General features: G+C 38.1%; 2 protein-coding genes across 4 annotated transcripts in view; both read left to right on the forward strand.

Annotated features, from left to right (window-relative positions):
• Positions 1–1,692: 1,692 nt before the first annotated feature.
• zgc:193593 (uncharacterized protein LOC564090 homolog) lies at positions 1,693–5,946 on the forward strand. The gene is made up of 2 exons (XM_061895522.1): positions 1,693–1,894; positions 4,054–5,946. Exons 1-2 carry the CDS (start codon positions 1,844–1,846, stop codon positions 4,339–4,341), a joined length of 339 nt encoding a protein of 112 aa, XP_061751506.1. The 5' UTR covers positions 1,693–1,843; the 3' UTR covers positions 4,342–5,946.
• Positions 5,947–12,466: 6,520 nt separating this feature from the next.
• Positions 12,467–15,443, forward strand: part of si:ch211-195o20.7 (cytospin-A) — a 52,708-nt gene continuing 49,731 nt past the window's right edge. Inside the window, exons 1-2 of one of the 3 annotated variants that reach the window (XM_061895520.1) lie at positions 12,467–13,144; positions 14,841–15,034. In XM_061895520.1, coding sequence (XP_061751504.1) covers positions 14,995–15,034 — 40 coding nt within the window. In that variant the 5' untranslated portion in view covers positions 12,467–13,144; positions 14,841–14,994. Of the gene's footprint in view, positions 13,145–14,405; positions 14,671–14,840; positions 15,035–15,443 lie in introns of those variants that run through there. The other 2 variants (XM_061895519.1, XM_061895518.1) reach the window with 2 other exon arrangements.

The following is a 15,443-nucleotide window of genomic DNA, read 5'->3' on the forward strand; positions in this document are numbered from 1 at the left end:
CTCAGTTCATCACTGTGGCCAATATGACATCATGTGGAATTCACTCTGATGCCAAGTCTGGTGTAGCTCTTCCTTCCCTTCCCTATGTGCACCTGCTCCACAACAACCTGAAAGCCTAACAAACACGCCCATGCTTTTCATGGTGTATGAGTCATTATTTTCACTCTTTAATTATGCAGCTCTGAGAAGCAGGGTATGAATCAAAGCCAGCCAAAGGTTCTGAATGATTTTAATTTTTTAGCATGTGAAGATTCATTCTCTTGATCTAGCTTCTTCTTCCTCAGAAAACATATTTTCAGGGAATGCCTTATTACATATATGGGAGTTTAACTTAGAATTTTCTAAAAGTCTGCACATTTGCAGCTTAGTTAGTTCCAATAATCCATGTGCCTGCAGAGAATTGCTCTGATAGAAAGTACAAATCAGCTTTCCTTCCAGAATATTTTTCTACACCATAGAGTTCCTCTGATGGTTTACTTTACTGCGGTCCAGTATCACAGTGATTTTTGCGCTCCACTCAATTGGACCGTTGCAGACAGTTGTGCACATATGTGGCTGTGCCGAGACATAACGCCGCCTGCATGTTTTGATTTGTAATGTTCATGTACCACACTTTTGTTTTCTTACTGTTTCTAGAGGAAACCACTGTGGTTGCAACGTTGTTCCGATACTGGATAACAGACATTCTTCCCATGAAGCGAGGCAATGAAAGAACTTTATACAACACATCCTTACAACAGACATTCCGCAAGGATTAATTTTAATGTATTTTATTTGTTTGTATGACACACCAATAAAATACTGCTCACCCCACTTAGTATCGATCTGTTGTTTACCTTGGTGTTGTTTTTGAGTATTGTCCGAATGAAAATTGGGAACACTTGTCCATTTTATCAAACCCCTAATTACCAGCACACCAAATGTCAACACTGCAGGAAGTCTTGTTTTGCTTGTTATTGACATTTAAATCTAGCCGGCTAACCTAACAGCTTGCAAAACATCCTAACTAACATGCAAACTGTCTGAAAATCACTGCAAGACACAATTCTGTGTTTTTTTATATTACATTTCACTATTTAGCCTAACAAATGACCCTTGTTGATCCTGAAGAGGGTTGTTGACACTTGTTGCAGTTATCTAACTGTCTATTCTCAATATAGCAGCACAGCATGTTGGTTGCATGATGGACTTTGAGGACCATTGCCTCCTGTGGAGCCTGAAGCTCATGCATTCTATTCTGGTGCATTTACCCAAAGCTTGTTGCCAAGGGAGAAGTTCATGAAAGGGACAAAGAATGATCATGGCAGAGAAGTGCCATTGTGTCGGGTTGAGTTAGTGTTGTCTTTTCAGAACTGGGTCCAAACAACTGGCTAGAGCAACTGTATTAGGGTTAACTTTGGCAGAATTATTAATTCAGCTCATGTATTGGTGCTTATTAAATTGTTGAAGTACATACTTAAATCTTGTGGCCATTACATAGGTAATTTCTTCTTTGATAACATAAATATGGATCATTTTCACAAGGTGGTCATCCATTTCTTAACATGTATCACAGGAGCATATATTGTACATTACTCTGACTTACTGCTCTGTGTTTACTTCTTTGTCCTACTGTGCCAAGTCCTGTAATCCCCTTAGAAATACCAACTGCTTGCAGACTGTTACGTAAGGAGACATTTATAAGTGTTGACAAGTCTTTCTTGAACCAAATACCTAAGCACAGGCTGAAGTGACCACACGCACCTGGGCAGACCCTCTGTCAGCGGGTTTTCCCTCCTGGTAGTCCAAGAAGGGCAGCTTCAGAGACCCAAGCGTTTGCTCGAACCTCCACGACATTGGGAAAATGTTTTTTAGACTCCCAAGACTCACTCCAGGCTACATCAGATTACTGCAGGTGAGTTGAATATATGTTTTCCCTGTTGCATTTATAATTCATGTACAATAGACATTTCTAAAAGGCTTTATGTTACTTTCAGAAAGTCAACACAAAAGCGAAGCCTAGGTAGTTTATTTGATGTGCTACTGAGTTGAAGTCCTCTGGGTTTATTGTAATTTAAGATCATCTTAACAATACATACATTTCAGGTTACATAGTGTATAATTGGTCTACACTGGTCTTTAAAGGAGTAGTTCTACAAGACTGATGTAATCATCCATTGACCTGCTCAGTGGCCCAGTGGTTAGAGTGTCTGCCTGAGATCGGTAGGTTGGGAGTTCAAACCTCGGCCGAGTCATAACAAAGACTATAAAAATGGGACCCATTGCCTCCCTGCTTGGCACTCAGCATCAAGGGTTGGAATTGGGGGTTAAATCACCATAAATCATTCCCGGGCGCGGCACCGCTGCTGCCCACTGCTCCCCTCACTTCACAGGGGGTGATCAAGGGGATGGGTCAAATGCAGAGGAAAAATTTCACCACACCTAGTGTTTGTGTGACAATCATTGGTACTTTAACTTTGACTTTAATCGCTGCTTTCTAGGTAGTGGTTTTACAGGCAGATATATAGGCTTATTCTGAGGCTTACTCTACACTAGGGGTCACCAACCTTTTTGAAACCAAGAGCTACTTCTTGGGTACTGATTGATGCGAAGGGCTACCAGTTTTACACTTTACATTTTAAGTTTATATATATATATATATATATATATATATATATATATATATATATATATATATATATATATATATACTGTATGTATAGTTATTTGTAAGTTACATGTAAGTGTGATTTAAACAAAAATAGCTAAATAAATAAATCTATATATATATATAAAAAATGGATATTTCTGTCTGTCATTCCGTCGTACATTTTTTTTCCTTTTACGGAAGGTTTTTTGTAGAGAACAAATGATGAAAAAAACACTTAATTGTACGGTTTAAAAGAGGAGAAAACACGAAAAAAAAATTAAATTAAATGAACCAAAGTGAACCATTAAATGAACCACAATATGACTTATATCTTTGTGTAAAATATTGGACACAGAGTGTTGTCAAGCTTATGAGATGCGATGCAAGTGTAAGCCACTGACACTATTGTTAATTTTTTTATTTTTAGTGTAAATGTTTTTTAATGATAATATCAATGAGGGATTTTTAATCACTGCTATTTTGAAATTGTTGCTAATTCTGATAATATTCATTTTTGTTTTACTTTTAAATTGTACCGTGTCATGATTGTGTGTCCTCAATTGCTCTGTTTATTGCTATTCTGAATGTTGCTGGGTTGGGTTTGGTTTTGGAATTGGATTGCATTGTTATGGTATTGTTGTGTATTGTTTTGTTGGAATGATGAATACATTCATTAAAAAAAAATTATATATATTTTTTTTTAATTACAAAAATAAAAAAAAAACGGGCAGCGGGCGACCCATCTGGTCCTTGCGGGCTACCTGGCACCCGCGGGCGCCGCATTGGTGACCCCTGCTCTACACTAAGCTCAGCCATTTGCCTAGTATTGTATCTTAACTGTGTCAACAATACAAATTCAACAAAATGCACATTATACTTTACACAGTACATTATTCCATGCTACTACATATTCTGTTATTACAGGATGCATTTTGTTGGAGCTCATGTCATGTAATTACCTTTTAGTGACAAACAATGAAGAAATGTGATCCTGTGACAGCCCATTAAGTTCAAAGTGGCAATGAGAATTGGACGAGTGAGCTTTGGGAATGGCTTTTTAACTGCCTGTGACACAGCTCTGTTGGGAAAAATATGAGGTATCTATTATTTTCACCGCTTTATTGTTGTGATAGGTCTGCACAGGAAATTGACCATGTCACCAAATATACATGTTTTTTGTTTGCCAAAAAAGATGTGGTAAAGGGGGAGTCGTAGATGGGTCTGAATCTCATGGGCATTTCGGTGCACTGAGTTGGGCAGAGAATTTGAGGCTTTAAAATCTATAACACACGCTGGGCTCACTGAACCAGATACTGTAATATTTGTGAATGTACTAAGGAGTCTGAATGTTTTAAAAAATATATATTTCAGAGTTCTTTAGCACTAAACTAACATTGTATAATAAAGACTTCTTTCTGTTTCAGACCCAAGCCTACCATAATGTGTATGTGGTGCGTCCACCGGAGAAGACCATGCCTGGCCTGGCTATGCTCTTAGGGGCCGTGGGGATCGGGATGTGCGGTTACAGCTCCAGGCAGTTGGCTCTCTACCACCGACCTTCCAGCCGTGTGCTGCAGTGGGTTGGATCACACACTGACGCTACAATGGCGGGCACTGCTGCCTACAGGACCCCCTTCCTGGATGCTACCCGCAGGGCTGGAGCTTGCCAGGAGATCACCCCTCCCTCATTTGTTGGCCAGAAGTTTGTTTGAAGCAAGATTGGTCGGCCACAGATTTATTCTCAGTAACCACACTTGTGCATGTTGAAGATTGTAGCTATGCTGGCCCATTGTGTAAATGAGGCCCATGTGCTCTCTAATGACACGTAAGTGTGGGGACTTGGATGAGTCAATCTGTGTGTTGACAGGAAATTGGATATGATACTAGTTTTGTAGCTTCAGCAATATGGTGGAAATAATGTTACAATCTCTGACAAGAGTGTGTTATTTATTGCCATTGCCGTGTAAGCACTGTCATTGCTCAATATAGCCTGATTATGTTTACCGTAGAGCCAGTTTGTCATTTGGATGATGCAAAAAGGGACTGCTTGGTAGGGGTCATTTATGCGCAGATGGTTTGCAAAACTCTCAGTAGCCACACTTCCCCAAGAAGACCCAAAGTATTAAAGCTACCCATCCCATGCTGAATACCTCTGGGCTGTCTATTAAGGACAGCGTGGAATTTGTTGGTTGGCTTTGTAACCCAATTAGTAACCTATTCTTGGTGTCTAGATCTGGATGGTGATGATGCATCCATTAGTTTTTTCTGGATTACATAATAGTGACATGCAATGATTCTTAAACCTGCATTTCCCTTATAGAGATTAACCCAGGTGGCAAACCACAAAACCGTTAATTTGGTTTAAAGCGTATCTCTTAAGAGAGAGACAGTCCCTGTGCATCCAAACATTGTACCTTTCTCCCTGCAATGTCCACCATTTGTGTCACTGCCATGGGGATTTCAATGATGTTGCATTGGTGTTTCCGTTTTGTGATCACACCAAAAAAATGTAGCAGTTCATAAGACGGGGTGTGAACTGTGGCGAGGCATTGAGCGTGGTTGAGGAAGTGTGCTGTGCCTTAGGGAGAGCACAGGGTCTGTCGAATTAATTTGAGAAAATGATTTCTTCATGGGTAGGACCACAGGCTGTAGGGATCATTGTTACAGACACTCCTGTCTGACCAAACTAACCAGTAACTAGTCGTGATAGTTGGGGGACAATCTCAGGCTTCCTGAAGTCAAAACCGAGTAAGGCACAAGACCATAATCCAATCAGATTTGGATGTTGAAAAACTGGAAAGAGACGACCTGTAACAAGTTTACAACAGTTAGTCTCCAAGCAACAGGTTCATTTGTGAGGAAACAGAGGATGCATCTATGTCCTTGCATTCAAGTCTGACAGTTTTTTATTGAATGGTCACAGAACTTCCTTCATGTTGAGCAAGTGCTCTTCCATAGGAGTGTAGTCAGCATGGGATGGGTTGCAGGTTACGTAATGCACCTGGCTGTTTGATTCTGCCAGATTTGTTTGTTGGCTCTGAATTAACCTATTGATCTCAACCTTTACAGTCAGAGAGAGGGAGACCATGGGCGACGCCTCTATGCAGCAAACTGTTTCACCCCCATGCTCCTCTGTTTATGAGGGATTACTGTTAAGTGCACAGAAAAAAGGAATATCTAGACACTTTAGAAAATGATCTTCTCTATTGCTAATATGTATGACTTGTCACAAAGTTGACTCCAGCTGTACCCATTACATAATAAATACAATTGTGATGTCAGTATATGTGAAATAAAAAAAAATCCAGCAAACTTCCTGTTCTGCTGTTGCCTGTGGGTCATTTGTTTTACATCAAGGTCTGCTTTATTTTGAATTCTGTGAATACCGAATTCCACCGTTACTTTTGCGTACGGATTCACGCAAAATCAAACACTATCAGTTTGCGAAACCTGGGTTGTACGTGATGTTTCATTTGGTTGCACACACAGCACCGGCTCAAGGGCTTGACGAGCAAAAAAACGTAATAATAGTTTATAGGTAATGTAATTTTCCATGCCAACTAAGCTCCACCTTTCAAGCAAGCTTGTTGCTAATTCCCAATGAATAAGTTTTGTACATGCTACTGATTATAGCATTTGTGCAATTTTAAACTCTCCAAATTTGGCAATTCAAAATACAACTAAAATTCACATTGCAATTAAACAACTGGTGTGTAACAAGTAAAATACTTGCAGTTAAACACTAAAGAAAAGACAACACTGGCACATTAAACTTAATGGCAATAGACTTCTTCAATACTTAACAGACTGAGTTGAATATATTAGTAGCCTACTTGCAAATAAGACAATATATAACTTCACAGCAGAATTATCATTAAGAGCTTGGTGTTAATGAAAACTATTAAATTAACACATTAATACACACAAAATGTAGGTATTGGAAAAAGATACCATTTAGTATCAATATCAACTTACAGGTGCTGGAAATTGTGTTCTAATGGTGCAGCATTTGTATCAATGATTTTCCCCAAAAATAAAATATTGACATCTAACTTGAAAAAAAAAAAAAAATCAACACAATGCGTATCCAATCATTGATTTCTGCTTGTCCTTATTAGGAAAAATGGATGAGCTAGAGCCTTTCCTTGATGACTTTCAGGTCTGCAGAGGTGGGCTACACTACCAAGACTGGAGGAGACGAGGGCTGTCAAAATGAATGCGACAATGTGGATAATTCCATGATCATTATCAATCAATCAATCAATGTTTATTTATATAGCCCCAAATCACAAATGTCTCAAAGGACGGCACAAATCATTACGACTACAACATCCTCGGAAGAACCCACAAAAGGGCAAGGAAAACTCACACCCAGTGGGCAGGGAGAATTCACATCCAGTGGGACGCCAGTGACAATGCTGACTTTGAGAAACCTTGGAGAGGACCTCAGATGTGGGCAAACCCCCCCCCACCCCCCCCTCTAGGGGACCGAAAGCAATGGATGTCGAGCGGGTCTAACATGATACTGTGAAAGTTCAATCCATAGTGGCTCCAACACAGCCGCGAGAGTTCAGTTCAAGCGGATCCAAGACAGCAGTGAGAGTCCCGTCCACAGGAGACCATCCCAAGCGGAGGCGGATCAGCAGCGTAGAGATGTCCCCAACCGATACAGGCGAGCGGTCCATCCTGGGTCTCAACTCTGGACGGCCAGTACTTCATCCATGGTCATCGGACCGGACCCCCTCCTATCAATCAGTAGGGCTGTCAAAATAAACACGTTCATGCAGATTAGTTCATGTCACCAATAATCTGATACATACAATTGTTTGAGCAAAATAAAGTTAATACAGAAAAATAAGTAAACTAAAGCAATACCTACACCCCCAAAAAAAGAGGTACTACAGCTTGTACCTAAAAGTGTCCAATACTTGTCACTGGGTGTGTCCATATCCATTTGTGTACTGTATCAATGTGTACCAGTTAATTTAACCCCCCCTATATCTTACACAGCACAATTACTTAATTTAAGCCTCCTATATCCTATACAGCACAATGTGCTTCACATATCTGATATTGCCATGATGATGTAAACATGCATGTGCTTGTGCCCATAATTAAAGAGAATAAAAGCTCAATACACAATAAGAAACATCTCAAAAGAAAAAACTGACAAAACAAGATCATGCTAAAATTATTATAGTTTATAGGCACAAAGACAATTAAGATGCTAATAACATACATTAGGCACTAAATTCATGGATTATAATTATACTATTAATCTGCCCTATTTAAAATACCACTAAAAATAAGTATTGTCAATGAGTTAAATTTGTTTAATGCAGCAAGTACCCTGAGGATTACAATAGTACGTAGTTGTACTTCTATCACCTTTTTGGTATAGTACATGTTTACTTCTGCCTCTTAAAGACAAGCATTGCACTTCTGAGAGAATATTCTTTCAAAAATTACCTGTTGCTAGAGATATGTTCTTGTCTCTATTTTTGAGACTGTACATTGGCTCTCATTCACATCCTTTATATATATATATATATATATATATATATATATATATATATATATATATATATACATATATATATATATATATATATATATATATATATATATATAATTACATATATATATATATATAGGCACCAGCGCCCCCCCGCGACCCAAGAGGGAATAAGCGGTAGGAATGGATGGGGATATATATATATATATATATATATATATATATATATATATATATATATATATATATATATATATATGTATATATATATATATATATATATTATCTACGATGAGGTGGTGATTGTAGCTGAGATAGGCACCAGCGACCCAAAAGGGAATAAGCGATAGAAATGGATGGATGGATATATATATATATACATATATATATATATATATATATATATATATATATATATATTATATAAAATAATAATTATATAATATAATATACAATTATATATCAATCAATCAATCAATCAACCAATGTTTATTTATATAGTCCTAAATCACAAGTGCCTCAAAGGGCTGCACAAACCACGACATCCTCGGTAGGGCCCACATAAGGGCAAGGAAAAACTCACCCCCACCGAAAACAACGGATGTCGAGCGGATCTAACATGATATTGTGAAAGTCCAATCCATAGTGGATCTAACCGTGAGAATCAAGTCAAGTTTTTCAAGTTTATTGTTCTTCGGTCAATGGTCAACAAAGCAAAAAAAACAGTTGTACATTCATAGATTGAAAATAAAAAGTTGTACATTCATAGATTGAAAATGAAAAATGTTACAGACCGAAAGGGTTTAGGCTGAAGTTAAACACTTATTGCGCCTAACCCTATAAACAAATTCAAGTACAAAATAAACTTCCGAAAGTTATAAAAAGTCCTTTGCACAACATATTATAAATACACATTTTAAACAACATTATAAACAACATCATAAACAACATGAACGTAGTTCAATTTTATACACAGTACAGGCATGTGAAATATCCCTGTGTACATATAAGACCTTTGCACTAATTATATATACAATATACACAAACAATTGTACTTCTATTATTATTTATATCTCATGTTTAATTTTTAATTAACATTAATCGTAGTATTAACTACAATGTTAATTCAAGAGTGATATATTTTTTCAAGACATTGGTCTTAAAGTGTTTTTTAAATGTGTGAATGGAACTGGAACATTTGAAGGAATCATCCAAGCTGTTCCACAGTTGAACTCCTCTAACAGAAACACATCTACTTTTTAAGCTTGTTCTTATTTTTGCTTTCTGAAAGAAAGCTGAACCTCTGAGGTCATAGGGATTCTCTCTGGGTTTAAATCTCACTTGTAAACATCCAGGCAGCATGTGGTTATGAGCTTTAAAAGCCACAATAGTAGTATTGAGGTCAACAAGATCGTGCAGTTTTAATGTTTTTAATTTAATGAACAGAGCATTGGTATGGTCATGATAATTCGCATAAGTTACAATTCTAATCGCTTTCTTTTGAAGTAAAAATATAGAGTTGATGTTTGATTTGTAATTGTTTCCCCAGATTTCAACACAATAGTTAAGATATGGGAGTATGAAAGAATTATATAACATGATAAGAGCCTTTTGATTCACAGAGTTTTTAATTTTATGTAACATAGCAATATTTTTTGCCATCTTTGTCTTAAGTATATTTATGTACAGTTTCCAATTTAATTTATCATCTATATATATTCCCAAAAATTTTATTGAATACACCCTTTCTATCTCCATATCATCAATTCTTATATGGCGCTGTATGTTATTTTTCCTATTTCCAAAAATTATATATTTAGTTTTATTTAGGTTGATTGATAATTTATTGGCATCAAACCATTGCTTTAGTATGTGGAGTTCAATTTCTACAGTCTCTAGGAGTTGGTCAAGGTCTTGCCCAGAACAGTACAGACTTGTATCATCAGCAAAAAGAATACAGTTGAGTTTTTTAAGTATTTTGGAAATATCATTAATATACAGTAAAAACAATTTTGGCCCCAGTACAGAACCTTGGGGTACTCCATGTGTTATGATCTTTTTGTCTGAATCTACATTGTTCATATGCACATACTGCTCTCTCCCACCAAGATAACTTTTCAACCAATCATGAGCAAGACCTCCGACACCATACCTATGCATTTTGTTTAAAAGTAATGTGTGATCAATGGTGTCAAAGGCCTTGCTCAGATCAATAAAAACACCAACAGCAAACTCCCTCTTATCAATTGCAGTGGTTACCTCCTCAACTAGTTCCATCACTGCCATGGAAGTGGACCTGTTAGATCGAAAACCGTATTGGTGTTCACTTAGCAAGTGATGCTTATCAATAAAACTGTCGAGTCTTGACACAAATAATTTTTCAAGGACTTTTGAAAATTGTGAGAGTAAAGAAATAGGCCTATAGTTTGTGAACTGATGCTTATCTCCACTTTTGAAGATGGGAATGACTTTTGCCGTTTTCATTTTCTTTGGGAAGACACCTTTTATAAAAGAAATATTGCAAATATAAGTGAAGGGAACAGCTATAAAATCAACAACTTCCTTGATCAGAGAAAAGTCCAAGTCACAGCAGTCTGTTGACTTCTTGTTTTCCTGAGAATTTACAATTGTTTTGATTTCACTTTCATTAACGGGGGAAATAAAAAACGATTCTAAATTGTTTTGAATGGTTTGTTCATTAAATTTTGCACTATTTTCAGGCTGTACAATTTCATTTGCTAGATTAGGTCCAACATTTACAAAAAAATTGTTAAAAGCATCAGTTATCCCTTTAGGGTCATTTATAGTTAGATTATTTTCTATAAAATAGCTAGGATGTTCCTTATGTGTCATGTTTTTTTTTTTAATGATACCATTTAAAACTTTCCACATACCCTGGATGCTATTTTTATGTTGTTCTAATAGGTTACAGTAATATGTTCGCTTGCAGTGCTTTATTATTTGTGTTAACTTATTTTTGTAAGTTTTATATTTGTGTTCAGTTTCTTTGGTTCTGTACTTTAAATGTCTTCTGTAAAGATAATTTTTCTTTTTGCAAGACTTCAGTATTCCTCTTGTGATCCACGGTTTGTCTTTAACGGTGCTGTCTTTAATGACATGTTTTTTAATTGGACAGTGCTTATCGTACAGTTTTATGAAAATATTGAGAAAAGTTTCATATGCCTCATCCGGGTCTGTGGAGGTATAAACCTCCCTCCAGTCTTGGGCACATAACTCAGACTTGAATGCTGCCATAGTTTCGTGTGTTTGATGTCTAATAAATCTATATTGGACAGCTTTTTTATCTTTTCTCCTATCAAAGAAATCGTGGAAAATGCTGAATACAGGTAGATGATCGCTTATATCATTAAATAGTAATCCTGCTGTTATTTGATTCTCCGGTTGATTGGTGAAAATGTTATCGATCAGTGTGGCAAAGTCTACGGTTATTCGGGTTGGTTTTGTTATAAGGGGAAAGAAATTATTACTGTACAATCCTGTTATAAAATCTGTTGTTTTGGTACTGTCCATGGGATTCATAAGATTAATATTAAAATCACCGCACACAATATGGATTTTATTTGACTTACTAAATATATAATCAAGTTTTTCATTGAATGTATCCAAACATGATCCAGGTGTTCTATAGACACAACTGACGTTTATTTGTTTTGATTTTTCTACTTCGATTTCTACAGTTATACATTCAAATACTCCAGCAATAGCAGTAGATTTGCTTTCAATCTTCCAACATTTTAAATCTTTATTTACAAAAAGTGCAACTCCTCCTCCCCTTTTTTCAACTCTGTTTGTGGTGAATAATTCATAACCATCCAATCTCATTTCACAGCACTTGTTATCGTCGAGCCAAGTCTCTGAGAATGCAACAACACTAAATTTTTTGAACTGGCTCAAATATTCAGTAATATTGTCAAGATTTTTAAACAAGCTTCGGCTATTGAAGTGTATTACAGTAAATGATTTGTCCGTATTCACACATTTAAATTGTTCATCTGTGTAGTACTCACAGTTTCTGGTAATATTATTGTAAAGATTGCAATCGGGATCTATATCACTGCCAAACTCATTTAAATTACAGTTATAAATGATATTGTCATAAAAGTCTAGTTGGGTATAATTATAATTATTACACAATTCACTACTATAAATATTATCAGTGCTTCTACGTTCAATTTCCTTATTACCAATATTGGTAAAGATATTTTTCAATTCACATTCCATTTTATTCTAGTTTATTTTTCTTTGTACAAATGACACATTTGTATCCACCTCCAGTGAAACATGTGCATAGAAAGACACACACATAATATGATCATACAGTTCAGGTCTTAAACTCACTGTGACTCACAAACACAGTTTGTTGATGGGATCGTTATGGAGAGTCTTTATACGCCTGGATGTAGCTGTCAGCTTCGGCTACTGATCCGAGCCAAACGCGGATGCCGTCCGTCTTTGTGATGCGGAGCTTGGCCGGGTAGAGTAGCGAGGGTTTGAGTCCCATCTGGTACAGAGACGCCATCACAGTCCGGTAGGCCCTCCGCTGATTGACTACCTCAGGAGAGTAGTCCTCGTACACCCGAAAAGCATGCCCGTGGAAGTGCAGCGTTCCTCTCTTTCTAGCCTCCCGAATCAACAGGTCTTTGTTCTGGAAGCGGTGAAAGGAAAGCAGAATAGGTCGCGGCTTGTCCCCGTGTCCCGGCTTGGGAGCCAGGCTACGATGAGCGCGGTCCAGCTCAGGTGGAGAGGCGAATACTTCCTCGCCAAGTACTTCCTTCAGCAAATGGGAAAAAAACTTTGTTGGTTGCGGGCCTTCTATCCCTTCAGGTAAGCCAACGAGCCGGGCATTACTCCGCCTGTTCCTTCCCTCCAGGTCGGTTAGTTTAGCTTTTAGCTTCATGTTGTCAGCCTGCAGCATGTCACAAACAGCCTCTACTTGCTCCAACCGCTGATGTACGGATTCGGCATTTTCCTCCAAAGAGGTCAGTCTGTGGTTATGATTGCTGACCGTCTCTTGAAGTCCGTCCAGCTTCTCATTCACCTCGCAAAAGGATGTTTTGAGCTCATTTAGCAGGGTTGATCTGTGGTCCGATAAAATAGCAATCAGCTCGGATTTGCTAACAGGTGTAGCATCGGCATCTGCCTTTTCTTGTGATTTTACGGATTTGGGAGGCATTGTCAGTCAGGAAGCGTGTTGTTTGTGAGTTGTAGTGGTAGAAAGACGTTACCAGCAGTAGATGCTCGTGAATTTCAGGTCGGGTGCATGTCAAAGGAATAGTGTGGATCCAATATAGTAGCGAGAGTCCCATCCAAAGTGGAGCCAGCAGGGAACCATCCCAAGCGGAGGTGGATCAGCAGCGCAGAGATGTCCCCAGCCGATGCATAGGCGAGCGGTTCATCTTGAATCCATGAATTGATTAACGTGGACCCCGACTTAAACAAGTTGAAAAACTTATTCGGGTGTTACCATTTAGTGGTCAATTGTACGGAATATGTACTGTACTGTGCAATCTACAAATAAAAGTATCAATCAATCAATCAATTGGGTCCCGACTCTGGATGAGCGGTCCATCCTGGGTCCTGATTTTGGACAGCCAGTACTTCATCCAAGGCCACCGGACCGGACCCCCTCCACAAGGGATATATATGTATATGTATATATATAAATATAAGAAATATAAATATAAGAAATATAAATATAAGACATGGATGGATAAATATAAGAAAACTAAGAATTGCCATGAAAACATATAAAATGTATTTGAACAATATCAACAGAAATGTGTAAAATAAACACAATGAAACTGAAAAACATCTAAATATTGAAAATATTTTGAGTACATAATATTTTTTGTGGAATAAACACGAAACTGAAAAAAACATGTAAGTACATAAAAAAATGTTTGAACAAACAACATTAACACAAACATAATTTCTTGAAATGAATATAGAAGAAAACTGAAAAATACCTATCTCACAGTGTCGATAATATTGACATTTGGATCGATCCACCCACCTACTGTACGGCCATGACTTCCCATTTAGGAAAACTATAAATGAACCAACTAGTCAAATGGAATCATCCAAATGTTTTTCATCCAAACTAATGGATGACAATGCGTCATTACGTGTGGTGACCTAATTTCCTCTTTCAAAGCTCATTTGATCAGCATCACAGCGACGTCAGCCGACGTCTCAGTAAATATGAGTCAAGAAGCAGCAGCTTTCTTTATTCAAGCTCAAGCAGCCCACTCACGCCCTCTAGTGGGCACTTTCCGCGCATGTCACCGCAGGCGGGAACTCGTTAGTGTTTGTTGGAGCTCGTCGCGTCACTGTCGGGGTGACTTGCATGCCAGCCGGCATTTGCCTGCTTTTAAAAACGTACCCGGAATTAAAAGTGTGTTCATCGGCGATGTAGTGATTTCGAGAAGACTCGGCGAGGCGGTTTTGTGAAGAGTTGACCAAACTACGGATTTATTTTTGGATTCATTTGTCCCCGGGTTCTATGGTTGGTGTTCATCTTTATTTCCTCCCTAACTTGTTGCAGGACTTGTCCTTAATCGGTTGGTTAAACGTCACTTTTACAACACTTGCCTTGCTCAGTAGCAAGTAGGGTAAAATGTATTTAAGTTATTGATTGTTCCTCTGATTCTATCGTAATTAGAAGTTGTTTGTCAGTTTGCATACACTATAGTGGGGAAGTCGTGGTGCCTCATCCATCAACTGGACCGGAAGTGCTGAATGTATGTGCAGGTCACCCTCACTGCCAACTTGACCCGGCCCGAGCAGGGGAGCACCATCAGGGCTTGTCGGCGGCCAGATTTACTGCAGGATGGGTAACTTTTCAAGCAAGGACAGCCACGGGCTCACAGGTAAGCCATCACATACACACACACTTCATTTACACTCCAAGGATGGTACACCATAGGGCGGGGGTGCCCAAGGTGGGTCCCGCGGGCCAAATTTGGCCCGTCTTGTCATTTCGTTTGACCTGCCAAAGGGTGGCTACCGAATTATATACATATTCAAGGCCTACTGAAATGAGATTTTCTTATTTAAACGGGGATAGCAAGTCCATTCTATGTGTCATACTTGATCATTTCGCGATATTGCCATATTTTTGCTGAAAGGATTTAGTAGAGAACATCCACGACAGAGTTCACAACTGTCGGTGCTAAGAGAAATGCCCTGCCTCTACCGAAAGTCGCAGACGATGACGTCGCAAGTGTGGGGGCTCCTTACATATTCACATTGATTTTAATGGGAGCCTCCAACAAAAAT

The sequence above is a fragment of the Nerophis ophidion genome, linkage group LG03 (genome assembly GCF_033978795.1).
Source record: "Nerophis ophidion isolate RoL-2023_Sa linkage group LG03, RoL_Noph_v1.0, whole genome shotgun sequence".
NCBI lineage: Eukaryota > Metazoa > Chordata > Actinopteri > Syngnathiformes > Syngnathidae > Nerophis > Nerophis ophidion.

Coding starts and splice junctions, on each gene's coding strand:
- zgc:193593 (XM_061895522.1), top strand. CDS start 1,844: ATGTTTTTTAGACTCCCAAGACTCACTCCAGGCTACATCAGATTACTG. Junction 1,895..4,053: donor GCTACATCAGATTACTGCAG/GTGAGTTGAATA, acceptor TTTCTGTTTCAG/ACCCAAGCCTACCATAATGT.